We start from the raw sequence: 27,955 nt of genomic DNA, 5'->3' as shown, positions 1-27,955 counted from the left end.
TGCTCAGAGTCACCCCATTCCTCCATTCTGCCAGTATGCTAACATCCTCCCTCCAAACTGCTTGCCTTGCATATGACTCCAGTTGATAGATTCTGGGATGCTAGCAAAACCCAAAACAAGTGGATTCTGGGACCCAGAAGTCTGCCCAGCCCAGCTGCAAACCTCTTGTGATGAAATTGTGGACCTCAACACCCAAAAAGCCTGCTCTGCTCTTCTGTCTTTAAGAACAGCTAGATCTGCAGCGATGAGCCCATTAAGATTTTCACAGCACAGAGATAAACACAGCCAATCTGCTCACATCAGCATGTTCCAGCTGCTGGTAAAGGGCGGATCTCTGCAAATGTGCAGTTCTGCAACACAGATTTTAACCAGGATCCAGAAGGAAGGGGGTATGCTCTGGTTATCTCCCACTTGGGCTGCACCAATGTGCCCTACATGGGGCTAACTCTGAAGGTGACTCAGAAACTACACCTAATTCAGAATGCAGACGCCAGACTGGTGACTGGGAGTGGCCGCCGAGACCACGTAACGGGCTGAATGACATTGGCTCCCAGTACGTTTCTGAGCACAATTCAAAGCGTTGGTGCTGACCTTTAAAGCCCTAAATGGCGTCAGTCCTATAAACCTGAAGGAGCGTCTCCACTTCCATCGCTCTGCCCGGACACTGGGGTCAAGCTCCGAGGGCTTTCTGGCGGTTCCCTCTGCGAGATTTGAAATTACAGGAACCAGGCCGAGGGCCTTCTTCGTAGTGGCACCCACCCTGTGGAATCCCCTCCAAGTAGATGACCAATTTCCATGACTTTCCAAAGACATCTGAAGGTGGTTGTGTATAATAATAATAATAATAATAATAATAATAATAATAATAATATTTTATTTTATTTGTACCCTGCCCATCTGGCTGGGTTTCCCCAGCCACTCTGGCCGGCTTCCAACAGAATACTAAAAACACAATAAAACATCAAACACTAAAAAATTCCCTAAACAGGGCTGCCTTCAGATATCTTCTAAAAGTCAGATAGTTGTTTATCTGAAAGGAAGTAAGTCTTTCAAGTGGCACAGGGTTAAACTGAGGAACTCGCTTCCTGCAGTAGACAGTGATGGCCACCTGCTTGGGTGTCTTTAAAAGAGGATGGGACAAATTCACTGGAGTATAAGGCTATCAATGGTTACTAAACATGATGGCTATGCTCTGCCTCCACAGTTGGGGCAGCAATGCTTCTGAATTCCAGTTGCTGGAAACCACAGGAGGACTCAAATTTTGCTTGCCCGTTTTTCGCAGATATCAGTCTGGCCAAAGTGAGAACAGGATGCTGGACCAGATAGGCTATGGGCTGGATCCAGCAGGTTTCTTCTTACTTTCTTAATTGTACTGGATCAGCCCAGTAGGGATAGGTGATTTTCTCAATTTCAGTTTTTTCTTAGTTTCCCAGTCTTGCATTCAGTTCACCACATTTGTGCATTCGGTTGTAACTGTTTTGCTAAAGAAGAAAAAAGTTCTCATGAAAATTCATCAGCACGTTACTGCACATTTTCTTCTAATCAATACTTCTTTGCGAGCTTTTTTTCTCTCTGATATAATGCATTTTTGTATTTTTGGTTCAAGCCCTTTTAAATTTGGGCCTGGGTCAAGCAAGATCTGAGGTCAGGCAAAGAATCACGGATTCAGAAAGACAACAAGACTGCTTGAGGTCCCCTGATTTTATAATTGCAGAAAATGAGTTGCTGCCCCGGCAAGATACCTCTATTTCCCCGAATCCAGAAACACAAGAAGGACCTTTACTTTCACCTGAAGTTTGGTGTTGCCCTCGCCGGTTTTGGAAGGATCTTTTGGAAAAGTCCCATATGCCCAGAGACTTTGTGCCTGCCCACTAGGGGGAAAGGGAAGCCCCGAACATTTGTTTTTTAGATGCCCTTTTATGACTTTTATGGGACCCAGGTGGCACTGTGGGTTAAACCACAGAGTCTAGGGCTTGCTGATCAGAAGGTTGGCGGTTCGAATCCCTGCAACGGGGTGAGCTCCCGTTGCTCGGTCCCAGCTCCTGCCCACCTAGCAGTTCGAAAGCACATCAAAGTGCAAGTAGATAAATAGGGACCGCTCTGGCGGGAAGGTAAATGGCGTTTCCGTGTGCTGCTCTGGTTTGCAAGAAGCAGCTTTGTCATGCTGGCCACATGACCTGGAAGCTGTCTGCGGACAAACGCCGGCTCCCTCGGCCTATAGAGCGAGATGAGCGCCGCAACTCCAGAGTCGGACACGACTGGACCTGATGGTTAGGGGCCCCTTTACCTTATGACGAGGTACGCAGAGATACCAATGCCCCCCAACGGGAGAGGCTTGCTGACCTTCCGGATAAGCCTAAACTTAATGCTCTCCTCTTATGCAAACGTATGCAACTTGTGGCATTCTTTTCCCTAGTAAAGGCATATTTGTGAACATTTCTGGGTTGTTATTATCATCATCATCATCATTATATTTATTTATAGCAGCCTTTTCCCCAGCTTGGGACTCCAGGCAGCTTACACAAATTAAAACAACACAGATAAAATACAAAAAGCTAAAAACGTATCAAAGATAATAATTAAAAATGGAATTAAACTCTAGTAGAATTAAAGCAATATTTTAAAAAATACTGGTAATACAAACAGCACAGCGCTTTCCTTTTTAAAAATACAGGCATTTTTTCCCAGAGAATTGCATCGCAAAAAATTCAGAGAGGTGAAACTTTGGAAGAAGATCTGTGTGTCGTTTCACAAAGTGTTTCGGGAAGTGAGATTTATGTTCACATCAAAAAGCAAACTGAAGGGGGGGGAACCCCACACTCTCCCTATAGGAAATAATTCAGAAAGCTTTTCCCTGCCCCCCAGCATTAAATAACGGGGAAAGACATTTGCCCTGGTTAAATTAGGCAGAATTTAAAGCAGGCATCCCGAGACTTCGGCCCTCCAGATGTTTTGGACTACAATTCCCATCATCCCTGACCACTGGTCCTGTTAGCTAGGGATCATGGGAGTTGTAGGCCAAAACATCTGGAGGGCCGCAGTTTGGGGATGCCTGATTTAAAGGCAGAAGAACAGGGGAAGTAAAAAGAAAGGGGAAAGGTAGCAACCCCAGGAGGGGGCTATTTTTGGCTGAAGCATCCACACACAATCCAGAGCAGTTATAACACAAGCCTTGTGGTTTAATACATGTGTTTATTAATAACCTAGGAGGGTGGGGGAAGAGGGCAAAACATGAGATGGCTAATTTATTTTGCATGACGTTCTGTGGCAAAGCGACTGAAATGCAAGCAAATGTGGGCAGTTGAAATGCAGGGCGGGCAAAATCCAGCCAGCATTTCTTTTCACCCTTAAGAAAACACCCGCATGATCTCAACAGGTGCTTCCTGTTCCTCCAGCCCCACAGCACCAAAGAAACAACAACACCCATCACCGTGGCCAAATTTCTGGCTGCAAGCATTTCTAAACCACCCCCAGGCCTCTGTCAGGAAGGTGGAAGGTAGCAGACCTATGATTGGCAACCCTGTTAGTGGCGAGGAACATCAAAGTCTGGGAAAGGGGCTAGTCCCGTTGGAGGAGGAGCTTCGGCTACAACTTCGCCAGGGGACTGGTTCTTGGGGACAGAAATTTAGCATGTTCCAGCCACATGAACAGAACCTGGAGTTTCAGGTTTCAAGGATTTTCCACTTTAGTGTTGACACCCATGACGACGGCCCTCTCATTTCTGTTGCGATGTTCTCCTCCGCTGCCCCCGAGTTGCAAGGAAATGGTGGCTACTGGTTCCTAGAAAATGCAGCTGATTGCCCTGAATTAGGAAATTGCATTCCAGGGGGCTGGGCTAGGTGACCCTCAGGTTTCCTTCCAGCTCTACAATTCTAGGATTCGGTGGGCTGGATTATTAGGAGAGGTGCCACCTACCTCCATCGCCCTCGAGGTCCCCTTGTCCCATGATGAGCAAAGTGATAACTCAGGGGTTTGTTTTGCCCGTTGCAAAAAAGAAAATTGACACCCCATGCCGAGGAGAAGAGACAGTTCTGCAGACTGAATAAACCATGCCAGAGGAACACGTGCATTATTGCATTGCAGAATTTATTCTGGCGTACTATTTTGGGGGGTGACCAAGGAGGCTGACCCTTCCCCTCGCTTGCTCCTCCAACCTCTCTGACTTCTGGCACTCTTTCAAGCACATCTTGGCAATCCTTAGGGACTAGAAACCTGTTTAAGGCAAAACAAAAGGAAAGAAAATGTTGCGGTGATCTGGAAGCTGGATCCTGTGCCTCTTCTGCGTTCCGGAAGAACAGCAGAGAGCGGGCACAGCTAGGCTTGGCAAGATAGGGCTTGATGCAGGGGAAGGAAATGTGGGTGAATCTGTCCATTTCAGGTCCTCATTTTCCAGTCTTGAGTGGAGTTAACCATATCTCCACATCAGTCCACAAGGGGTTGTGTTGCTGTTCCTTAAGTCCTCGTGAAAATTCGCAGGCAGCATTTTCACGCAACGTTCTATTACGCAATTTTGCTTCATGTGTCCGGTTTTTGCAAAGCTTCGTGTGCTCGGTTTTTAGCAACACAATGCATTCTTGTATGTAATTTCCTCTAATGTATATGCATGTTTATGTGCACAGTTATGGATTTCTGCGCTTGACCGGAGAACTGCATTGCAAAATTCAGAGACGGGCAAATTTTGAAAGATGGCTGTGGTTTGGTTCACCTGCTGCCTTCAGAAAGTGCAAATTGGGTACATTCGCCTTGACACATGAACTGAATCACACACACACACACACACACACACACACAGGGTCCCTATGCAAAAGACCAACAGATCTTTGGCACAGCAGACTTGGGCAAAACTGTTCCAAAGGGAACAAAGAAAGGTGAGCCAGTCCTCCATATTAGTTTCCCTTTGATCGCTGCTCTCTCTCTCTCTCTCTCTCTCTCTCTCTCTCTCTCTCTCTCTCTCTCTCTCTCTCTCTCTCTCTCACACACACACACACACACACACACACACACACAGGTTTATGGCTCGCATAAAGGAAGACTGCTTAACAGGCCTGCAGGAATTGCCTCAAGGATGTGGTTCAAAGGAACTGCAGCAGCAATGGAGTAGACTGGAAGGGCGGTTGGAATGTGGACGGTGAGCAGCACAGTCAGCCACTGTGGGATGCGGCCATCACCAATCCATGGAGATTTATCCCTGTAGAAAGGGAAGCCTTTGAGGTCCACCAGCTCTCCACTCTGCTCCCAAGCAAGTGTGCAAGTGTGACTCACATTTTCCTCTCCCCCACCCCACCCCACAGCTCCGCTGACTTCACGGCACTTTTCTGACTTGGCCCTAGATAGCCGTGGCAACTCAATGACCCCCTAAGTGGCCCCTTTTCCTTCCGGTTGCTCCAGGGAGAGAGTGTGTTTAAACCACTCTGAGGCAACAGCAGTTGATCGCAGCATGAATGGGGCCCTCGGAAGGCGTAGGAGGAGAACGGTTATGGAAACAGTGCCAGGTTTGTCAAAGTCACTGGAGAAAGGTAGCATCTTGCCCTCTGGTGACTGCAGGGTCTGTAGGAAGCCAGTGGTTTCTAGAGATGTTAGGAGCCCTTTCCGGTTAGCCAGGACATGTCTCCAGTTCTACAGGAAAGACAAAACAAACAAACAAAGCAGGATCGTTGTAGGAATGCTTCCTCAACTCCCAAACCAGCCGCACAAACCTTGGAGTGGAGGAAGGCAATATTTTTGAAGCAGACTGAAAGCACAAAGAGCAAAGAATCATAGAACTGTCGAGTTGGAGGGTGTGGGAAATTGCAGTCAAACATAACTATGCACAGGCGCTAGTTAGTGCATGAAGGGGTTAAGACCACAGAGTTCTGTTCCTAGACTCAGCTAGGTCATGACCCCTCTCCTCCATGAGGGAGGAAGTGGAGCTGTTTTCTCTTCCTTTCTCTCACTTCTCTTCCAGCCATGTAACCGACCAGGGCGGACATGTCTGAACTTGATCCAAGTTGAGACCACATATTTGAAACTATATTGTGTCTTTTGTGCCCAAGAGTAACTTGGGTGCTGCATGGAACAACAAGACATGAACCAGACCTTTGGATTTAGTAAGCGGCGTTTCTGTGTGCTGCTCTGGTTTGCCAGAAAGCAGCTTAGTCATGCTGGCCACATGACCCGGAAGCTGTACGCCGGCTCCCTCGGCCAGTAAAGCGAGATGAGCGCCGCAACCCCAGAGTTGTCTGTGACTGGACCTAACGGTCAGGGGTCCCTTTACCTTTAAGAGTGTGTGGTCTGTTCATTGCTAGAAAGGTAGAGGGAGGGGCAAGCGTTTTAAGGCAGACTAATCAGGATAAGCAAAAGGGTTTAACTATACTGCTGCTGCTGCTGCTGCTGCTGAGTGTTTTTAAACTTCCTCTCCAGTGAAGAAGAGCCCACCACCTTCTAGGGTTGCCAGACTCAATAGAGCACAGGACTTCTGTGCCTTTAATTGTCCTGCTCTCTTTTGAGTCTGGAAACCTAAAGAGAAACCAGCAGACCCTTTGCTTGGAAATTAAACAACGGGTCTGCTGGTTTCTCTTTAAGGTTTCCAGACTTAAAAGAGAGCAGGGCAATTAAAGGCACAGAAGTCCTGTCCTCTATTGAGTCTGGCAACCCTACCACCTTCTGAGGTCATCTGTTTCATTGTCCAACAGCTCTTAGTGCCAGAAAGTTCTTACTAATGTATCACTGGATGAAATTCATCTATTTTATTAATTAAACCAAATAGTTTTAATTGAATCTTGCACGAACATGCACCATTTTGAATATTATTCTAGCAAAGTCTTCCTCAGTGGGTTGTCCAAACTGCTGTTGTGAATAATCCTTTTTATAGGGCATGGTAGGGGGCACTGGGGATGAGCTTGTGGAAGCGAGGGAGCAGTGACCCCCAAAAGTTTGAGAACCACTGATTTAAACAGATGAAAAAGTGAAAGTTGGGGTGGGGGGAGAGAACAACTCCCCCCAAATTAGCAAGCTAAAGAGACACTGACTAAAATATACCTACTTGCCATAGCGGATGAAGAGCCTTAAATTGCAGCAGTAAAGAAAGAGAAAGAGAAAGAAAGTAAGAAAGGAGAGGAGAGACTCAATATTTGCTACCAGCGGGACTGACGGGCTTCAAAGCTCGCACTCAGGACTACATATTCTTCCTCAGTTCTAAAAAATTTAATGTCCTGCACAAAGCTAGTCCACGTCTCTGGCTTCCCTCTACAACCATAATGGCTTTCTTTTTCAAATAGAAATTATCGACATTATAGCCCAAATTCTGAGCTTATAATATTGACAATCTCGGCTTCCACTTTGAAAGTTATGCAGGATACATATTGTTGGTTTCCCAGGGGGGTGTTCCCCCCAAAGTTTATTCAGTAAACGTTGCTCACAGGAAGAGAGAGAATTTTTTAAAACGGCAAAAACAGGGCAATAAAGCCCACATTTTCCCTCTGGAAAATCAGTCAACCTAGCTCCGGATATTTCACTCAGGGCCGGCCCAATGCTGATCAAGGAAGTGAGCTCCCCCGCCCAATATCACTACATCCATTTCCTGGGGGGGGGAATTCACCTGTCTCACAAGTGGGAGATGGACAAGAGCTCTTCCAGAAAAGAAAAACAAAGAAGCGGCAGGCAAACTTTCCGTCTGATACTCAAAAGCTTGAGGACTAGAACCTTGCATTTAAAATGAATGACAAGATCCACAAATGCTGCAGTCTGTTGTACCCCGCATTAGGCTCTGTTTGTGGGGCAGTTGTGGGACACAGACAGCCCAGCCCAGATTGGTGCCCTTTAAAACTTGGGGATGGATCAGCCTCCCTTCCCCTTCTGGGCTGTCAATCAACTTTGCAATGAGGAAAGAAACGAAAGAAACCACTGGGTGCTTTGAAGGAAAGGCCGGTCTCAAACAAGCGGTTACAACTTACTCCACATCTCGTTTCCGGATGGCCCTGCCGGCTGCCATGACCTCTGCAACCTTGGAGACCAGAGGGTCGTAGTTCATGCTTGCCACGGCGAGCACCTCTTCATTCCTGCAACGAAAGATCCGAGGCTGATGGAGAAGGAGAGGTTGAGACCACAGAATCCCTGACAGATGGCCACCCAACCTCTCCTTAAAATCTCCGTGAAGGAGAGCCTTCTGAGGGAGTCCATTCCACTGCTAAACAGCTCTTACCATCAGAAAGTTCTTCCTAATCACCGGTGCAATGTATAGGGGGCGCTGGGGGCTCTATATTTTGAATCGGTGAACCCAGCCCTCCCAAGATTGAGGGGGCCGATATCCCCTGTCACCGTTGGGTGCCCTCTGTGCACCCCAGCCTCCACCTGGCACCCAGGAGGGGGCTGGGACGAGTGAGGGCAAAGATTGCCCTCCGCGTGTCCCACCCCAGCATAAGCCATGGGAAGAAGGAAGCCAAGCAGCGGAGCCAAGCACTGAGCTCTGCCTCCTTCTCACGTGACATTGGGCGGGGAGGCAGGGCATGGCGATGGTTCCGCCTCCATCTCCCCACCGCACGACCCACTAGGGCAGATGTGTCATGTGATGTGTCATGTGATGCCCCCACCCCACCCCATGCGGGAGGCAAGCTGGCACCTTTGTTCCTAATGTTTAGTTGGAGTCTCCTTTCTTGTCATTTGAATCCATTGGAAAAGCAGAAAACAAGCTTGCTCCATGTGACAGCCCTTCAGATATTTGACAGTGGCTCTCATATCCCCTCTCCGTCTTCTCTTTTCTGGGCTAAACCTACCCAACTCCCTCAGCCATTCCTCATAAGGCTTGGTTTCCAAAACCTTTGATCATCTTGGTCACTCTTATCAGGACACACTCCGATTTGTCAATATCTTTCTGAAACTGGGGTTCCCAGAACTGGACATAACTAAGACTCCAGCTAGGGTCTCACCTGGGCAGAACTTAGCAGTCCTATGACCATACCTGCCAAGTTGCTGTCAGAGAAATAAGGGACCGTGCCGGAAATAGCAGACCGGAAGTAGCGCTGTCGCCATTTTGGAACTGGGCGGAGCATGCTCAGAAGTGACTTTTGATGCTGCTTTGCCCAGTTCCAAAATGGCCGCCGCGCCAGAAGTCGCACTGCAGCCATTTTGGAACTGGGCAGAGCAGCATCAAAAGTCGCTTCTAAGCATGCTCTGCCCAGTTCCAAAATGGCCACCACGCCAGAATAAACCACGGAAAAACAAAAAAATCCGGTTTTTCAGCTAGGAACAGCTGGAAAAACGGGGATTTCCCGGGGGAAACAGGAGACTTGGCAGCTATGCCTATGACTTCCCTTGATCTGGACAATAGATTTCTGTTTATGCAGCCTAGAACTGCTTTAGCTTTTTTTTTTTTTTTTTTGCTGCATCACACTGCTGACTCGTGTCGCAGATGAATGCCACTAAGTGGAGCACAGCCCATCCTTACTTAACTTGGGTGCAGTTACATCTCTGGAAAGAGAAAGCAGCACTTACTTGGTGTAAAATGCCACAAACTTCAGTTCATCCAAGTCCCCCTGAATGATGACATCATCAAACCCCTCTCCATGGCCTGGGAAATGAAAAGAGAAATAACACTGATTTATTGCAAGCGGGGGGGGGGGGACTTGTGGCACCCCCCTTCCCCAATGTTGCTGAAGTACAACCGCCCTAGCAAGGACAGCCAATGGCCAGGGATAGATCTTCCTCCAAAGTCTTGCAGTGTGGAAGACATGGCCTTGCTCTTACCGTCAGACCTGGGTGGGCCACTCACTCACCTGCGTAGCGGATGCTCTTGCCAAACATGGCTGTCCACAGGTAAGGGACTGTGCTGATTTCGGTCCCATGTGCCAACATGTTCAGCGCAGCAATGCGTCCTGGAATGTAGAGGAAGAGCAGGAGCACATTGCCCAATGCTCCATACAGTTGATATCTACAGCACCAACCGCCCAGCGATTAAGCCCTTCCTGATTCCCCAAACCAGCTGTGTTGACCCTCCTGGAATCTGATATTGCCCTCTCTTTTAGGGGTGGTTTAGGCCAGCTGTTAGTCTGGGACTTTGCTATTTTAACCCATGTGTAACTTGTCATTTTGCATTTCTTAGTACAGAAAGTATTGATCTGACGTATAGAGATCTTTCCTATTCTAATTAATTCGAGAGGGTTCTGGAAGCTGCTCTGTGTGAAAGAAACAAGCAGAAGGTTCATGATGTCTGGGTTATTCCTTCAGAGAAGCTGAGCACAGCTGGCTTAAACTGGTTCTCTTATCTCTTTCTGTCAAGGTTATCCTGACTATAAAAATAAGGCCAGAAGGAGCCTGGGTTTCACTTTCTCTTTCTATCTCTCTTTCCTTCTAGTGTGGTGTTCTGTACATAGTATGCTTAGTGTTAAGGTTTTGGTCTTATTATAAGTTTAAGTTAAGTCTGCTGCCACTGGATTTCTTATGGACAGTGCCAATCCTGAATGTATTGGATTTGTGACCGTTATGCTCATTTGCCTTCAGTAGCAATAAAGCTCTGCTGGATGAAATACAATTGCCTGTGGTCTATTTTTGGGTGACTCCTGCAACATGTTTTAACTCTGCTAACTATATGTTGGAATCTGCTCTGGAATCAATACTGAGTAGGATTCAATGACATAACTACCTATTTTTCACCTTTTAATTTTCAGCGGTTGCTATAACTGTTCTCTCTGCTTTGCATACGTTCTATAATGAAAATTTTAAATGACAAAAGAAGAAACTGAGCGTCACCCACCGTGCATGTGAGCCATCTGCCAATGAGGGATGTTCACCTTCTTGTTGTTCCTCAGCACCAGCGGAAATGCTACAGCGTCGCCGGCTGCAAAAACTCCTGGGATGCTGGTCTGCATCATCTGGAAGGGAGGGGGAAAGATCCTCGTGGTTTGACAGCACATCTGCTGTGTGTGCCAGAGCACTCGCACTGGGCTCCAGCCTGCCTTCCGTGCCCCGGGTTTACCTTGTTCACCACGATGAAACCTTTGGAGTCCACATTAATGCCGCTCTGCTTCAAGAAGCCTGTCGCTGGGGTTGCACCTGCCCAGAAAGGGAGACAGGAATGGTGTCAGTGGGAGTGGGCTGCACCTAAGCAACTTCTCCCTAGAATCACAGAATTCTAGAGGTGGTAGGGACCCTCTGAATCACCTAGTCCAACCTGCAGGAATATGCAGCTGTCCCAAACGGGAATCGAACTTGCAGCTTTGGCATGATCAGCACTACGCTCTAACTAACTGAGCTATCCGGCCTGGCCCTAAGTCCCAGCGTCTGAGCGTCCCCTGCCTCCAACAACAATTCTCGGCTTCTTGGCCAAAAGCAGGCACCTTGACAGTACTCTTTTCAGCACCTGCTAAAAAAAATGTCTAGGCAAACCTACCCAGACATGTAGAATGTTGCTGTATATTTTTGAATGTTTTGACTGTTGGTTTTATTGTTTTCTTCTTTTTGCAAACCACTTTGAGGTGCTGTTGTTGTTGTTGTTGTTTTACAATCCAGCGTAATATGAATTTTACGAAATAGATAAGCAACCTAGTTGATGAGAAATTTACAGTAGTGGTGCGCCAAAATTTCCGAATGTGTTCCCTGACCCAACCATTCTCCATCAATGAATGAGAAAGGGAAATGCAAAAGTGTTTTGTTGAGATATCATTGCAATGGATGGTCCGTAGGTAGGGTGTATGGCAGCCCCCGAGAAGAATCCCAGGGAAGTAAAGTTTTGCACAGCTACCTACCTATGCCTATGACGCAGACATCGGCTCGGAGGACTTTGCCACTTTTCAGCACAACCTCCTTTAGCTTCAAGGGAGAGAGAAAAAAGTAGGAAATGGTGGTAATTGGAAAGACGAGCCACAGCCCATTTTGCCCAGATCTTACACCCTTTTCTTTCATTCACAGGGTAGTCCACCCCACATTGCGAAACCAGGAAATAAAGAATGGAAAAGTTGTCCTATGAAACAATTCCCCAACTTGGTGCCCTCTGAGTGTTTTGGGTGCATGGGAGTTGTAGTCCAAAACCTTTGGAGGGTGCCAGGTTGAGGAAGGCTGCTGTAAGCTATACCATTTGGGGGTCTAGTGAGAAATGTGGCTGTACCTGCACTAGGGCTGGGCGATATCTGGTTTTCAACATCATGATATATCACCAGCTAAACATCGCGATTTACCTATATACTGAAATAAGGATGGAGCTACAGCTATGTAGAGGCATTGGCTGGCTTCACAGTTTTTCCCACTTTGTGATTTTTGCATAGCACACACACACACACACACACACACACCATGAATTGCAATGTGTTCCCAGGTCAAAAGTGATGAAACTGATATCATGATATGGACTTCCAACCGGTTCTGGATGATATATCAATATATGGCGCAGCCCTAACCTGCACTGCCATTTTGAATCAAGGAAGCCGCAGTCAAACTCTTATCATTAAAATGGCCACCTCCATCATCAGACCCACTGAGCCCCTACTGCTCATCTCTCAGCACCCTGCACACCTACTTCTCCCAGGGTCCACTAGGCCCTGCAGGGTGCATTTATTATTTCCATTGCCATTTGCATTTATCTCCCACCTTTTTCTCCAAGGAACTCAAAGTGGCACACATGATTCCCCCTCTCCTCATTTAATTCCCACAACAAGCCTGTGAGGTAGGACGAGGGAGGCAGTGACTGGCCCAAGCTCACTTAGTGAATTTCACAGCTGACTGGGGAATCAAACCGCGGTCTCCCATGTTCTAGTTCTAACAGTTTAACCACTACAACACGCTGGCTCTCTCTTATGGAACAGTTTGCGTATGTATACACATGGGTTGTTTTTTTTATTAGGGGCTGCTACCCCTGCTCTCTCCACTCGGCAAGCCTGCCTACCCCTTGGCCCCCCCTCACCTGACCAGACTCCCCCTCCTTTTACACCTCACTTATCCCCTCCACAGCTCCCCCCTCTCCCCCCACAGCTCACCCCAAGTGAGTGTCAGGAGGCTCCCAGCGGCTCCCAGCTGGTTGCCCAGGAAATTATAAAGACAAGGGAAAGTTTCTTACAGTCCTTTTTTATTTCAAAGTTTACAGAGAGAGACTATAGAACCCAGCCTCTTGGATAATGGCGTTGTCCCAAGTGACTCTCCACCCTCCTTCTCTCCCACTTCGTCATTCGTCATTCTCATCGCCTCCTCTATGGGTGCTGCTACATGCCCTCTGTCTTTGAGCTCTTTGCTCTCCTACTTTTAAGGCCTGCCGGGTTCCAGGAGATGGTGAGTCTGGAATGCTTTCTAATGACAATGTGTCAGCTGGGTGTTGTTCTGGCTCTCTCATGATTTCTCAATTTTTCCCTTCGTCTGCCTCTGAGCTGTGACCTCCCTCAAACCTCTGTTGTCCATCTATACTGTCTTCCCCTTCCTCCTTCCTGGACGGTTCAGGATGGGGAGGCGGTCTCCACCATTCCTCCTCTACCCCTTCCCTAACTTAAAGGAAGCAGGGTCTTCACGCAACAGCTTGCTCAACTACTGTGTGAGAAGCCCCCTCCCAATCTCTGCAGCTAACCCTTGCTGCAGTTGGATTGACTACCCACCAGCCGCTCTGCAAATTGCAGAGCGTGACGACACCGTTACATTTCTATGTATATAGGAAGAAAAAAGAAGACCTCCACAAGCAAACGTAGGCAGCAGTGCCTACACAGATGTCTCTTCCCCCCCCCCAATCCCAGCCACAGACTCTCAAGGAGTGTCCTACACCTCTCAGCCCCGATGCTGCATGGGACTAGACTCTTTCTAGATCAATGCAAGGCATAGAATCGCCTTCCCATCAGCCCCAGCAGGCCAAGAAGCACAGAATGACTGCATCTGCTCTAGGACAAAGGCAAAGACCTTGGAAATCCAACAGATGGTGCCCAAAGGTCATTGCACACAAACCTACCTTGCCCTCCTGTTCCCGCAGTTCCGAGACTTCCGTCTGCATGTAGAATTTCACCCGATTGTTTTCAAACATCTGTCAGAGAGAGAGAGAGAGAGAAGGAGAGAGAAGGAGAGAGAAGGAGAGGGACAGGGAGGGAAAAGATTATGCATTAGCTCTGTACTGGTGCTCTTAAGCATAGGATTTTCTTTTTAAAGATAAATGGCCAGCAGTTGGGGCCCCAATCCAGATCGGAACCCTAGCATGGCAGGTGGAGGGATTTTAACCGTTCACATAGTGCCAGGAAATCACACAGTTACATAAAATTGCTGGCCCCCTCCCCTCCACCCCCAACAGATCAGGACTACAGTGGGATACAAAGGGTTAAAGCCCTCTTCCCTGCGTATTTTAATTATGGGCTCTCCTTCCTTGGAGGTTTTTAAATAGATGTTGGGGTGGGGGCATCTGCCAGAGATTATCTAACTGTGATTCCTGCATTGCACGGAATTGGATTAATGACCTTTAGGGTTCCTTCCAACTCCACAAATATGCGATTCTATATTTGAATAATTTGTGTAGCTAACTGGTTTTATGCCTTGTTAGTATATTTATTGCTTTTATACTTTGTATACCACTTAGAAGTCTATTTTTGGGCATTAAGCAGTATATAAAATAACAAATAGTTGCTTTTAAATGTATTTACTGATTATGTTATTGTTTTATTCTCTGTGTCAACCACACGGATCAAGTTGCGTGGAGGTGAGCTCAGTCTGTAAAGTAGAAGATTTCCCAAGTCTGTTTTGATGTTTATATGCATGACTGCATACAAAACTTAACATGCATTTGTCCTGGAAGACAACACTATATGCTTTTTAATTTTATTTAAAATAATAATAACAACCAGATAAGTTTGCAATAAATAAAAAGTAATAAATATTACAGAATAAAATTAAATAAAGATAATAAAATAAGCATAACCCCCCATACTAGATTCTATAATGGATCCTCGAATTATCGAACAGTCGGTCAAAACTTCCCTTCCCTTCCTCACAGACGTTTTTCAAAAAGAAAGCCACAGTCAGCCTGAATAGCTCAGTTGGCTAGAGCAGGCACCCCCAAACTGCGGCCCTCCAGATGTTTTGGCCTACAACTCCCATGATCCCTAGCTAAGAGGACCAGTGGTCAGGGATGATGGGAATTGTAGTCCAAAACATCTGGAGGGCCAAAGTCTGGGGATGCCTGGGTTAGAGCATGGTGCTGATAATGCCAAGATTGCAGGTTTTGGGACAACTGCATATTCCTGCCTTGAAGGTGGCTGGATATTATTATTATTATTATTATTATTATTATTATTATTATTATACCCTGCCCATCTGGCTGGGTTTCCCCAGCCACACTAGGTGACTTACAGCATATCTAAAAACATAATAAAAATATCAAGCCTTAAAAACTTCCCTAAATAGGGCTGCCTTCAGATGTCTTCTAAAAGTCAGAGAGTTGCTTATTTCCTTGACATATGAATGGAATGTCCAAGAATGGAAGATTTGAGATTGGGTGATAGTTGGCCATATTGGCTGGGTCCAAAGATTATTTTTTAAAAAAGAAGTGGTTTAATAACTGTTCAGGGTCCCTTCCACCTTTACAATTCTATGATTCTAGGAACTCTCACAGGTTAACATTCCGTATCTGTTGCTACCTTCATGATGGCTCGGCCAACCTTCTCCCCAAAGAACTTCTTGAATGGAACTTCCTCCAGCTCCACCACGGAGACGGAATGTGCCTTCTCCGTGAGGTAAGCAGCAACTTCCATGCCTGGAAAACAGAAACAAGAAAAGGTAAAACTTTCCACGGAGGAAACCATGCCAAGGAATGCACTTCCCAAAACAATACATGAAATGAAGGGCAACTATCCATTGAAAATTCGCCCTTCCCTGAATTTTATGGTGCGATTCTTCAATTATGCATACGCAAAGCATATATTAGGTGAAAGCATGGATAGAAATGCATATATAGTATTTGTGAAAATATAATACTAACATGCTTTACATAAGGAGATATTGTTTTGCAAAAAACAACAACAACAACACCCGTATATATTACACCAAATTGTGTAGGTGAATAAGGAGGAGAAATTGCAATAAAAACGCTGGTGAATTTTCACGGGGACTTGAAATAAAAATGGTAATAATCCACAGTCAGGCGTATAAATGCATCAAACTGGATTTAAGATAGAACCAGTACAATTAGCGGTTAGTGTGTGTGGACTAGGGTTCGAATCCCACCTCACCCCGCCACAGTTTAAAACATCTAAAAGCAGCACATTTTCTGCTATAGGGACACACAGGATACGTTCCAATAGCAACAAGAAATACGAAAAGCCCTGGTCAAAAATGTAGGCAGGCCAAGCCTTCTCCCAGGTACATAAATTCTTTGATCTGAGTGACCATCCTTCTTCGCAGAGAGTTGCTCACCCAGGAAAGAGGCTCCGACCACCACTGCGTTCTTGCTGGTGGCCAGCTTCACCACTCGGTTGGCGTCCTCCACCGTCCGGATGTTAAAAACGTTCTCCACTTCCTTGCCTTTGCAGCTAAGGGTTTTGGGCCTGAAAAGACATGATGTCAGAGCAAGACTGTAGCCGAAACAGAATTCTACAAGATCAAAGTCTGGCAGATGTCCAGATACCGATCACAGGGAATACCGATCACAGGGAAAAAACGTCCTCAAAATACACAACCACTCCATGATGCCCCGAAGTCCTGGTCATTCCACATAGGTAGAGCACCTGCCTGGAATGCAGAAGGTCCAGATCTAATCCCTAATGGCATCTCCAGGTAGGGCTGGGAGAGACTCTCAGCCTGAAACGCTAGACCAGGGTTCCCCAAACTAAGGCCCGGGGGCCAGATGCGGCCCAATCGCCTTCTCAATCCAGCCCACGGATGGTCGAGAAATCAGTGTGTTTTTACATGAGTAGAACATGTCCTTTTCTTAAAAATGCATCTCTGGGTTATTTGTGAGGCCTGCCTGGTGTTTTTACACAAGTAGAATGTGTGTTTTTATTTAAAATGCATCTCTGGGTTATTTGTGGGGCAAAGGAATTTGTTCATTATTTTTTTTTCAAAATATTGTCCGGCCCGACACAAGGTCGGAGGGACAGTGGACTGGCCCCCTGCTGAAAAAGTTTGCTGACCCCTGCGCTAGACAGCCGCTGCTGCCAGTCAGTGTGGACAATACTGAGCTAGATCTAAGTATATGGCAGTCTCACACTTTCTTGCACCACATTCAACACACCATGGAAAGAGAGCTGACAACCAATGTGCTGTTAATGGCTAGAGTGTTGGACTGGGAGAGCAGGGTTCGAATCCCCTCTCAGTCACGAAGCTCACTGGCTGACCTTGGGCCAGTCACCATTCTTAGCCTAACCTACTTGAAGGAGCATCTCCACCCCCATCGTCCACCCCCAGACACTGAGGTCCTCCTCTGAGGGTCTTCTGGCGGTTCCCTCACTGCAAGAAGTGAGGTTACCGGGAACCAGGCCTTCTCGGTAGTGGCCCCCGCCCCATGGAACGCCCTCCCATCAGATGTCAAGGAAATAAACAACTATCTGACTTTTAGAAGACATCTGAAGGCAGACCTGTATCGGGAAGTTTTTAATGTTTGATGTTTGATTGTGTTTTTAATATTCTGCTGGGAGCCACCCAGAGTGGCTGGGGAAATCCAGCCAGATGGGAGGGATATAAATAATAACTTATGATTATGATTTCACAGGATTGTTGTGAGGATGGAATGCGGGGAGGAAAACTATATACACCACCTTGAGATCCTTAGGAGATAAAGGTGGTATATAAATGAAACAAGTAATACATAATAAATTAATAAGCATGCATGACCTTTCTCTTAAGGTCAAAACTTTGGGTGTCCCAAAACGTCCTGCTCATCACTTACGTGCTCCCAGTGGCAAGTAGCAGCTTGTTATACTCCATTTTAAACCCGTCCTTGAATACGGCTGTCTTGTTCTTGACGTCCACAGCCACCACCTGAAACAATTTCCAAAGGATCATTCAATGGAACATCTTAAGGAACATCCGAAAGTGTAATAATGTTGGATGGCAGCTAACAGATTGAGGTTGAATCCTGACAAGACAGAAGTACTGTTTGTGGGGGACAGGAGGCGGGCAGGTGTGGAAGACTCCCTGGTCCTGAATGGGGTAACTGTGCCCCTGAAGGACCAGGTGTGCAACCTGGGAGTCATTTTGGACTCACAGCTGTCCATGGAGGCACAGGTCAATTCTGTATCCAGGGCAGCTGTTTAGCAGCTCCATCTGGTACGCAGGCTGAAACCCTACCTGCCCGTGGACTGTCTCTCCAGAGTGGTGCATGCTCTAGTTATCTCTCGCTTGGACTAATGCAATGCGCTCTATGTGGGGCTACCTTTGAAGGTGACCCGGAAACTACAATTAATCCAGAATGCGGCAGCTAGACTGGTGACTGGGAGCAGCCGCCGAGACCACATAACACCGGTCTTGAAAGACCTGCATTGGCTCCCAGTACGTTTCCGAGCACAATTCAAAGTGTTGGTGCTGACCTTTAAAGCCCTAAACGGCCTCGGTCCAGTATACCTGAAGGAGCGTCTCCACCTCCATTGCTCTGCCCGGACACTGATGTCCAGTGCCGAGGGCCTTCTGGCGGTTCCCTCGCTGCGAGAAGCCAAGTTACAGGGAACCAGGCAAAGGGCCTTCTTGGTAGTGGCACCCACCCTGTGGAACGCCCTCCCACCAGATGTCAAAAAGAAAACCAACTACCAGACTTTTAGAGGACATCTGAAGGCAGCCCTCTTTAGGGAAGCTTTTAATCTTTAAGAAATTAGTGTATTTTAATATTTCTGTTGGAAGCCGCCCAGATGGGTGGGGTATAAATAATAAATTATTATTATTATTATTATTATTATTATTATTATTAAGGACCGAACTGTGCAGAAGGTCCTGGGTTCAATCCCCATCAGCATCTCTAGGGTTAGGGTTGGGAGAGTCCTCCGCCTGAAAAACCCTGGAGGGGTTGCTGCCAGCCAGTGTAAACAACACTGAGCTAGATGGAAGCAATGGTTTTACACGGTATGAGGAAGCTCCCGACGAAAGTTGATAATTCAAACTGGGAGTCTAGAATATCACTGATACAAAACTTCCACCCCTTGTACGCACACACACACACACACACCTGCATTTCTGTCAGGACCTCGATGTCATACGTACGAAAGAATTCCTTCGGTCGCAAGGCAATCTGATCGGGGTGGGAATCCATCGACTGAAACGAAAATCCATTTTTGTCCTTAGCAAAAGCAGGGGTTGCTGGTTAGGGTTAGGGTTAGGGTTAGGGTTAGGGTTAGGGTTAGGGCACTTTTGGATATTTGAATGACTGCCCACCCCCTTTGATCACTTCTCTTCCCCCCCCCCCGGCACCAGATCAGCCCCCCCCCAATAGCCCACCCCTCAAGAGACTGAAAGAAAGAACATGGGAACATGGGAACTTTTTTGTAAGGAATCTGGGCAACAGTCAGATCCAATATTACACTGGTACCTTGGTTCTCAAATTTAATCCGTTCCGGGAGTCCGCTCGACTCCCGAAACGGTTCAAAAACCAAGGCGCAGCTTCCGATTGGCTGCAGGAGCTTCCTGCACTCAAGCGGAAGCCGCGTCAGGTGTTTGGCTTCCGAAAAATGTTTGCAAACCAGAACACTCACTTCCAGGTTTGTGGTGTTCGGGAGCCAAGCCGTTCGGGAACCAAGGTGGCATTGTATTTATTCATCTGAGTCTTAAAAAGAACAGAGAGCCAGCCAATAGAGAAATGGAGCAGAGCATCAGAGGCGGTTTTATGGTGATGGAACTGGTTTAGCTGAACTGGGCACCATGCTGCAGGGGGCGCCACAACAAGGCTGCAGAATGGAGCATGAGAGGGGGATGCCAAATTTTAGCATTGCTGAAATCTGAGAGCCCAAATTCCATCACTGAGAGCATCCTTGCTCCAACTTCCTCCTTACACAGAGCTGAGGGAGGAAGTTGGAAGAGTGACATGTAGGACTTATCGACACTTCCATTTGTCCCATGATTTCAAGACACGGGTTTTTATTTTGTCTCACTGCTCTCCCCAGGAAAACCTGGGTGGAATCTAGACGCATATTTAAAAAACGCTGTGAAAATGCTTTTTAAAAAAGCATTTCGCAAAAAATATATATTGAATTTGCCATAAGCTCACCATCACCATCTAGTGTCCCTGTGAGGGACAGGGGATATCGCGAAGTCCCTCCCCTCCTGAGTTCAAGCCCGTCCCCGAGCAAAGGGGAAAGCAGGGAGAGTTCCGATTCCAGTGGGGAAGCAGGAAGTCGTGTCCGAGGCTCAGGCAAGGTAGTGGAGCCAGGGTCCCAGGTGGGACAGGAAGGGGCAAGCAAGGGGGGAAGACCCATCCCCCCAACTCCAGAATTACGCAGGAAGAGGAGGGGCAAGAGGATGGGTCTGCCAAAGCTTTTGTGTTGGAGAAAGACGCGCCAAAAGCCATTAGGAGGTTCTGAAACCGACTGACCACATCACTCCGTGTAAATAGCAATGACTTGAGCACTGTAAATACGCAGCACCAATAAAAGAATAAAATGCAGAGCTGCGTGGCGTCGTTACTCTGAAGTAGTCCACTCCGGCCACCGTGACAGCAACCTCCTAATCATTTTTGGGCTACTTTGGAGTTGCCGGGATGAGCGTGTCAGAGGCGGAGAAGTGGCGGCAGATCGCTGAGCAAGCCCAGCTAGAACTGCAGCAGCTGTCGCTGCAGGCGCAGGGAGAATTGAAGGCAGCTAAAGAGGAGACTAAGAAGGTCCAGGACGACCGGCTACAACTTGCGGAACAGGTGAGAGAGCTTCAGGAAAAAGAGCAGCAATTAAGGGCGGTGGCGGTAGACCTCCAAAACAAGCTGGATGCAGAGAAAAACAAGGCGGGAGGGGCACCCCAAGTCCAAGTGCTGCCAGGAAGGAGAGCTGGGACCCTAGTTAGCAAGTTCAATGGAGACCCGAAGGAATTTCAGGGCTTTGAGACTGAGATTGTGTATGCTCTTGAGCTGCACCACGATGAGTTCCCTGATGATGAGCACAGAGTAGCGTTTATTGTGGAGCACCTTACCGGGGCAGCCAGGGAGTGGCTAAGACCGTTAATTGCAACAAGGAATCCTTGCATGAAGAATGTCAAACTATTTCTAGAAGGTTTGAAAACGATGTATTCGTCCGATAGTCATATGGACCAGACTAAGGAGGAACTTCATAATTTACGCCAAGGAAATATGACAGTTCGCGCGTATTGGGCGAAATTCACCATGCTGGTGCACAGATTGGGGTGGGAACTGGGGTCCCCCCCAATGCAAGCGGCGTTCTACTTGGGGTTGCATGAGGAGGTGAAGGATGAGCTCTCGAGAGGTCCAAAGCCCAGTAATATGGATCAGCTGAGCAAAGCGGCTCTGGCGGTGGGGGTGAGACAGGAATCCCGGTGGAGCGACAAGCAAGCAACGCGCGCAAAGCGGGCTTGGTTCCCACGGTCGCAGGAGAAGCCACTCCCCCAACAGCCCTTTCAAGCCACGCCTGGGGCCAGTCAGGACCAGGAACCCATGCAGATTGATAGCGCGCGCGCGCGGGCTTTTCAAACCCCAGCGGCGCCAAGACGCAAGGAGGGAAGGGGTGGGAATTGCTTTCTCTGCAACTCCCCCCAGCATCTCGTCAGAGACTGCCCACATCGCAGGGAGTGGCAAGGAAAGGCGGGAACGGTTGTGCCCTCCCCCACTGAAGCAGCACCACAGCAGGGAAACGGGAAAGCCTGGCTGCAGGAGACAAGGGGCGGCAGCCAGGCACAGTCAGCAGACAACAGCCCCAGCCCACCCACCCGCACAGAGAGGAGCAGAGCCAGCCCACCCCTCCCAGAGCAGGAGTGGTTCTAGAAGTGACGCTCACGCTTCCAAATGGCTATCCCCTGACAGTCCTCGCCCTAATTGACAGTGGGGCGTCAGCGAACTTCTTCTCGAGAAACTTTGCAGAAGAGCACCAGATCCAGCTTCTGCAGCTGGATTTTCCTCTGCACGTGGCAACCATTGACGGCAGAGAGCTGCTGGGAGGGGCCATCACTCATCAAACCCCCCCCATGAGAATGACGGTGGGGAGGCACTCAGAGACACTGGCATTCAACGTCACCACCATCTCAGACCCCCCCATCGTCTTGGGCATGAGCTGGCTGGCGCGCCACGACCCCTCCATCAGTTGGCACCAGAGATGCATCACTTTTGGATCGGACTTTTGCCTGGAACATTGCATGCAGCACCAACCAGGGGAGGGGCCTCCGATAGCCACGGTGGCCACCATGCACGTCAAAGGGGGTGAGGCGATACCCAAGCCGTACTGGGACCTGCAGGAGGTCTTCAGCGAAGCGGAGTCCGACCACCTACCCCCGCACAGGCCTTTTGACTGCCAGATCAACCTGGTGCCAGGGGCAACTATACCCCCAGCCAAGCTGTACGCCATGTCAGACCAGGAACTGGAGGATCTGCGCGCTTTCATCGACAAGAACCTCAAGCGGGGGTTCATCAGAGAAAGCAAGGCAGCAGGGGGCAGCCCAGTCTTCTGGGTGGACAAGAAAGACACGCAACAGCGCCGTCTTGTGGTGGATTTTAGACGGCTGAATTCGGTGACAGAGCCAGTGGCTTTCCCCATGCCCAGAGTGGATGATCTCCTGACAGCGGCACGCAGGGGTAAGATTTTCACCAAGCTAGACCTGAGGGGGGCGTACAACTTAATCAGGATCCGGGAAGGCGATGAATGGAAAACCACGATGTTCACGCCTCTGGGCTCTTTTGAATATCTGGTGATGCCCTTCGGTTTGCAAGGGGGCTCAGCATGCTTCCAGGCCTTCATGCACCACGTCCTGGGGTCCCTCCTCTTCAGGAAATGCTTGGTCTTTCTGGATGACATCCTTATTTATTCCAACGACCCAGTGCAGCACGTGAAGGACGTCAGGGAGGTGTTACAGCGCCTGAAGGAGAACCACCTGTATGTGAAGCTGGAGAAGTGCAAGTTTCACACCAAGGAGGTGGACTTCCTGGGCTACAAGCTGTCAGACAAGGGGCTAGCGATGGACAAGGACAAGGTGCAGGCCATCCTGGACTGGCACAGCCCCAGGACGCGCAAAGATGCCCAACGCCTACTAGGCTTCGCCAACTTCTACAGGAAGTTCATCAAGAACTTCTCTCGAGTTACGGCTCCCATCACTGACTGCCTGAGAGGCAAGCAGAAGTTCCGGTGGACACCAGAGGCGCAAGCAGCGTTCGAAAGCCTCAAGAGGGTGTTCGCCTCAGACCAGAACCTGTTCCACGTGGTTCAGGACGCGCCCCTACGCATTGAGACAGATGCCTCTGATAAAGCTGTGGGCGCCATTTTGTTGCAACTGGACGCCAACAGAGAGTGGAGACCCTGTGCCTTCTTCTCCAGGAAGCTGACCCAGCCAGAGCGGAACTACACAGTTTTTGATCGGGAACTTCTGGCGATCCACGCGGCGTTCCAGCACTGGAGACACTTCCTGGTGGGCGCCAAGCACCCCATCCAGGTGTGCACAGACCACAAGAACCTGGAGTTCTGGAGAACTGCCAGGGTGCTCAACCAGCGGCAGATACGGTGGGCAGAGTTCTTCTCGAACTTCAACTTCTCCATACACTACATCCCGGGAGAGCAGAACGTCAGGGCGGATGCCCTCTCCCGCAAGCCAGAGTACATGGAGGAGGAGGAGCCACCAGCCCCAAGGCACATTTTCCCCCCGTCGGCATGGTCCTGCGGAGCAGCAGTGGTGAGCGAGGCAGAACTCACAGCACTGACGGCAGCGGATGAATTTGCCAACCGCATCTTCAGAGAACTGAGAGGGGGGAGGGAGCAGGCAAAAGACTTTGCAGAACGCAGAGGGCTGCTTTTCTACAAGGGTGCACTGTACCTGCCCACCACCCAGCTCAGACGTACGGTCCTCAAACAGATGCACGACAACCCAACGGCGGGGCATTTTGGAAGGGACAAGACCACTCACCTAGTCATGAGACACTTCTGGTGGCCAGGGGTGAGGGAAGATGTTCGAGACTATGTACGGGGCTGTGACACCTGCCAGCGGGCAAAGGTGGTCAGAGCAGCGCCACCAGGGTTGCTGGAGCCCTTAGCCACGCCACACAGGCCGTGGGAAGTGGTGTCCATGGACTTCATCACAGATCTGCCTTCTTCCCGGGGTAAGACCGCAGTGTTGGTGGTGGTGGACCTCATGTCCAAAATGTGCCACTTTATACCGTGTGCCAGGGCAGTCTCTGCAGAAGAGACAGCCAAACTGTTTGTTGATCACGTTTTCAGACTGCATGGATTACCTTTAAGGGTTATTTCGGATCGTGGCCGCCAATTTGTTTCCAGGTTCTGGCGGCGGCTCATGAACCTCCTGCAGGTGGAGGTCAGCTTGTCGACGGCTAGACACCCGCAGACCAACGGACAAGCGGAGAGGGTCAACGCCATTCTGCAGCAGTACCTGAGATGCTACGTCAGCCAGAGGCAAACGGACTGGGTGGATCGCCTGCCACTAGCAGAATTTGCCTACAACAATGCAGTGCACGTCTCCACAGGGGTGTCGCCCTTTAAGGCCAATTACGGGCGCGACCTCAGATCTTTCCCAGAGAGGGAGGGGGAGGAGGAGGAGGAGGGCCCACAGGCTGAGGATTGGGCAGAGGAACTGGAGACGGTGCACCAGCAGCTCAGAGAACACTTGGAGAGGGCCAAGGAAGCGTACAAAAAGGGGGCAGATCGCCACAGGCGACTAGGGGAGGTCATCAGGGTGGGGGACAAGGTGTGGTTGTCCTCGGAGGGCCTTCCCACCAGAGGGATGTGCAAAAAGCTGGCACCCAAAAGGCTGGGCCCCTTCACGGTCACGCAACAGGTCAACCCGGTGGCATACAGGCTGGCACTGCCAGAGGACATGAGGGTGCATCCAGTGTTTCATAGATCGCTGCTGTCGCCGTACAGGGAAAGCAGCAGGCTCCGAGACAGCGAACAAACCCCCGAGGGAGGGGGGGAGAGGGAAGGCAGGGAGCAACTCAATGAGGCCACGGCCATCCTGGATTCAAGGTGGGGGGTGGGGGGACTGGAGTACCTCATGGCATGGGAGGATGCTCCACCGTCCCAGAATGAATGGGTCCCAGCCACGCAGATACAGGAGGAATTCTTGGTGGAAGAATTTCACGCCCTCTTTCCCCACAGACCCAAGCCCTGGCACATGGAAAGGGAGGGGGAGGAGGAGGAGGCACGGGAGAGCAGCTCACCATGGCGCTGGGAAGCGGAGTTTGAGGAACCAGAGGATGAGGTATGGGTGTCACCGAGATCCACCCAGTCAGAGGAAGGAGCAGATTGGCAGAACGTTTTTACCCCCACCAGCTCTGACGCCACGGACTTTTTGGGATTCCCGTCCTCCCAGGCGGAAGGGGGGGGCTCGCAGGACTGGGGGGAGGTATTCACACCAACGGGCTCGGAGAGCACTGAGTTCTTAGGCTTCCAGTCGTCACCGACACATGGGGGGGGCCTGGGGAGGGGTGAAGGAGAGCTTGGGAGGGGGGTGGATGTGAGGGACAGGGGATATCGCGAAGTCCCTCCCCTCCTGAGTTCAAGCCCGTCCCCGAGCAAAGGGGAAAGCAGGGAGAGTTCCGATTCCAGTGGGGAAGCAGGAAGTCGTGTCCGAGGCTCAGGCAAGGTAGTGGAGCCAGGGTCCCAGGTGGGACAGGAAGGGGCAAGCAAGGGGGGAAGACCCATCCCCCCAACTCCAGAATTACGCAGGAAGAGGAGGGGCAAGAGGATGGGTCTGCCAAAGCTTTTGTGTTGGAGAAAGACGCGCCAAAAGCCATTAGGAGGTTCTGAAACCGACTGACCACATCACTCCGTGTAAATAGCAATGACTTGAGCACTGTAAATACGCAGCACCAATAAAAGAATAAAATGCAGAGCTGCGTGGCGTCGTTACTCTGAAGTAGTCCACTCCGGCCACCGTGACAGTCCCATTTGTGTAATGTACTTAAAACTCACTTAAAATGTTATACAGTGGTACCTCGGGTTAAGGACTTAATTCGTTCTGGAGGTCCGTTCTTAACCTGAGGTACCAATTTAGCTAATGGGGCCTCCCGCTGCTGCCGCACGATTTCTGTTCTTATCCTGAAGCAAAGTTCTTAACCCGAGGTACTATTTCTGGGTTAGCGGAGTGTGTAACCTGTTGTTGTTGTTGTTGTTGTTTAGTCGTTTAGTCGTGTCCGACTCTTCGTGACCCCATGGACCATAGCACACCAGGCACTCCTGTCTTCCACTGCCTCCCGCAGTTTGGTCAGACTCATGTTCGTAGCTTCGAGAACACTGTCCAACCATCTCGTCCTCTGTCGTCCCCTTCTCCTTGTGCCCTCCATCTTTCCCAACATCAAGGTCTTTTCCAAGGATTCTTCTCTTCTCATGAGGTGGCCAAAGTACTGGAGCCTCAGCTTCAGGATCTGTCCTTCCAGTGAGCACTCAGGGCTGATTTCCTTCAGAATGGATAGGTTTGATCTTCTTGCAGTCCATGGGACTCTCAAGAGTCTCCTCCAGCACCATAATTCAAAAGCATCAATTCTTCAGCGATCAGCCTTCTTTATGGTCCAGGCAGCTCTCACTTCCATACATCACTACTGGGAAGTGTAACCTGAAGCTTCTGTAAACTGAAGCGCCTGTAACCACAGGTACCACTGTATTCGCAGCTGCATAGCTGAGTCCCTTCTGTTTTGTGCTGAATCAGAGCAAACGTCCACCTGCAGAAAACCCGATTTATGTTTGTTCCGATTCAGCAGTAAACAATAGAGTTTTCCCAGGAAAAGCAGCAGGATGAATGGAGAAGCTTTCAGACCCGTGCCTGCAAATCACAGGACAAATGTCCCATTTCTTCCTTCACCTCTTTGTATTTCGATATCATCTTCTTCTAGGCCTGTAACTCAAGATAACACCTCCTGCATCTGCTGAAGAGGACTGTAGTCTACAAGAGCTTATGCCAGTGGTAGCCAATGCGGGGATTTCCAGATACTGCTGGACAACAACTCCCATCATCCCTGACCATCGGCCATGCTGGCTGATGGGATTTGTAGTCCGACAATTTCTAGATGGCACCAAGTTAGCTCTTCCTCGATTAGGATTTGCCCTAATCGATGCAAGGAGAACGAAGTGGAGAATACCAACCTTGCTTAGTTTGGGTCTGTCATAGGGCAAGTTCCTGTCCATCGTGCACATCACAATCCTATCCGAAAAGCCTTCTTGCCGTAACGTCTCCGCACACATCAGTCCTGCGGGGCCTGTGAAAGAAGTATATTTGTTCATGTATTATTATTATTATTATTATTATTATTATTATTATTATTATTCCCATTTTTCTCCAAAGAGATCAAGGTGTTGTATGTGGGTCTCCCCTTCTCATTTTTATTCCTCACAACAACCCTACGAGGTTCATTAGGCAGTGACTGGTCCCTGGTTACACCCAGTGAGTTTCATTAGCTGAGTGGCGGCATTCGAACCCTGGTCTCCCAGGTCCAAGCCTGACACTCTAACAATGAAATAAAATAAATAAATTGTATATTTTAATTTAGAATGCCTTGATGCTATTGTGTACAGGCAACAGCCAATTGATGCGCGTCCGATGGATGTGTGCATGGCGCCGAACCCGGAAGTCACCCCAAAACATGGCTAAAACATCCCTAAAATGTCATTAAAATGGTGGGATGGGGGTGGAGCGGGGTAATACGCTTTATGCAGGTCCCACTGACATGCGTGGGGGTCCAGAACGTTTCCCCTGTACAAAACGAGGATCGTCTGTATTTTAATTATGGATTAAATGTATAGTTGCAAACCATTTTGCAACGTAAGCGGTATATAAAATAAAATAATGAGAACAACAGCAACAACAATAATGGCAAAATTCACATCTAATGCGCCGCCCAGTTTTGCCTCTGGCCCCGCCCACCACTGACTTCTGGCCCTGAGAAGGTTTCCCAGTAGCC

At 49.0% G+C, this 27,955-nt stretch overlaps 1 protein-coding gene across 3 annotated transcripts in view; it reads right to left on the bottom strand.

Annotated features, from left to right (window-relative positions):
* Nucleotides 1-4,069: 4,069 nt before the first annotated feature.
* The window catches only part of AIFM3 (AIF family member 3), a 53,432-nt gene continuing 29,546 nt past the window's right edge, over nucleotides 4,070-27,955 (bottom strand). For all 3 annotated transcript variants that reach the window (XM_060269413.2, XM_060269415.2, XM_060269416.2), the window contains 13 exons: nucleotides 27,141-27,253; nucleotides 19,079-19,165; nucleotides 17,810-17,901; nucleotides 16,339-16,469; nucleotides 15,564-15,679; nucleotides 13,892-13,963; nucleotides 11,718-11,781; nucleotides 10,949-11,025; nucleotides 10,727-10,844; nucleotides 9,750-9,848; nucleotides 9,469-9,544; nucleotides 7,932-8,036; nucleotides 4,070-5,616 (listed from right to left, as the gene is read on the bottom strand). In XM_060269413.2, the coding sequence (XP_060125396.1) occupies nucleotides 5,577-5,616; nucleotides 7,932-8,036; nucleotides 9,469-9,544; nucleotides 9,750-9,848; nucleotides 10,727-10,844; nucleotides 10,949-11,025; nucleotides 11,718-11,781; nucleotides 13,892-13,963; nucleotides 15,564-15,679; nucleotides 16,339-16,469; nucleotides 17,810-17,901; nucleotides 19,079-19,165; nucleotides 27,141-27,253 (1,190 nt within the window). In that variant the 3' untranslated portion in view covers nucleotides 4,070-5,576. The remainder of the gene's footprint in view (nucleotides 5,617-7,931; nucleotides 8,037-9,468; nucleotides 9,545-9,749; nucleotides 9,849-10,726; nucleotides 10,845-10,948; nucleotides 11,026-11,717; nucleotides 11,782-13,891; nucleotides 13,964-15,563; nucleotides 15,680-16,338; nucleotides 16,470-17,809; nucleotides 17,902-19,078; nucleotides 19,166-27,140; nucleotides 27,254-27,955) is intronic.

The sequence above is a fragment of the Zootoca vivipara genome, chromosome 16, assembly GCF_965207765.1.
Source record: "Zootoca vivipara chromosome 16, rZooViv2.hap1.1, whole genome shotgun sequence".
In the NCBI taxonomy this organism is placed as follows: domain Eukaryota; kingdom Metazoa; phylum Chordata; class Lepidosauria; order Squamata; family Lacertidae; genus Zootoca; species Zootoca vivipara.
The sequence above is the reverse complement of the archived record's forward strand: the minus strand, read 5'-3'. Positions and strand labels throughout refer to the sequence as shown.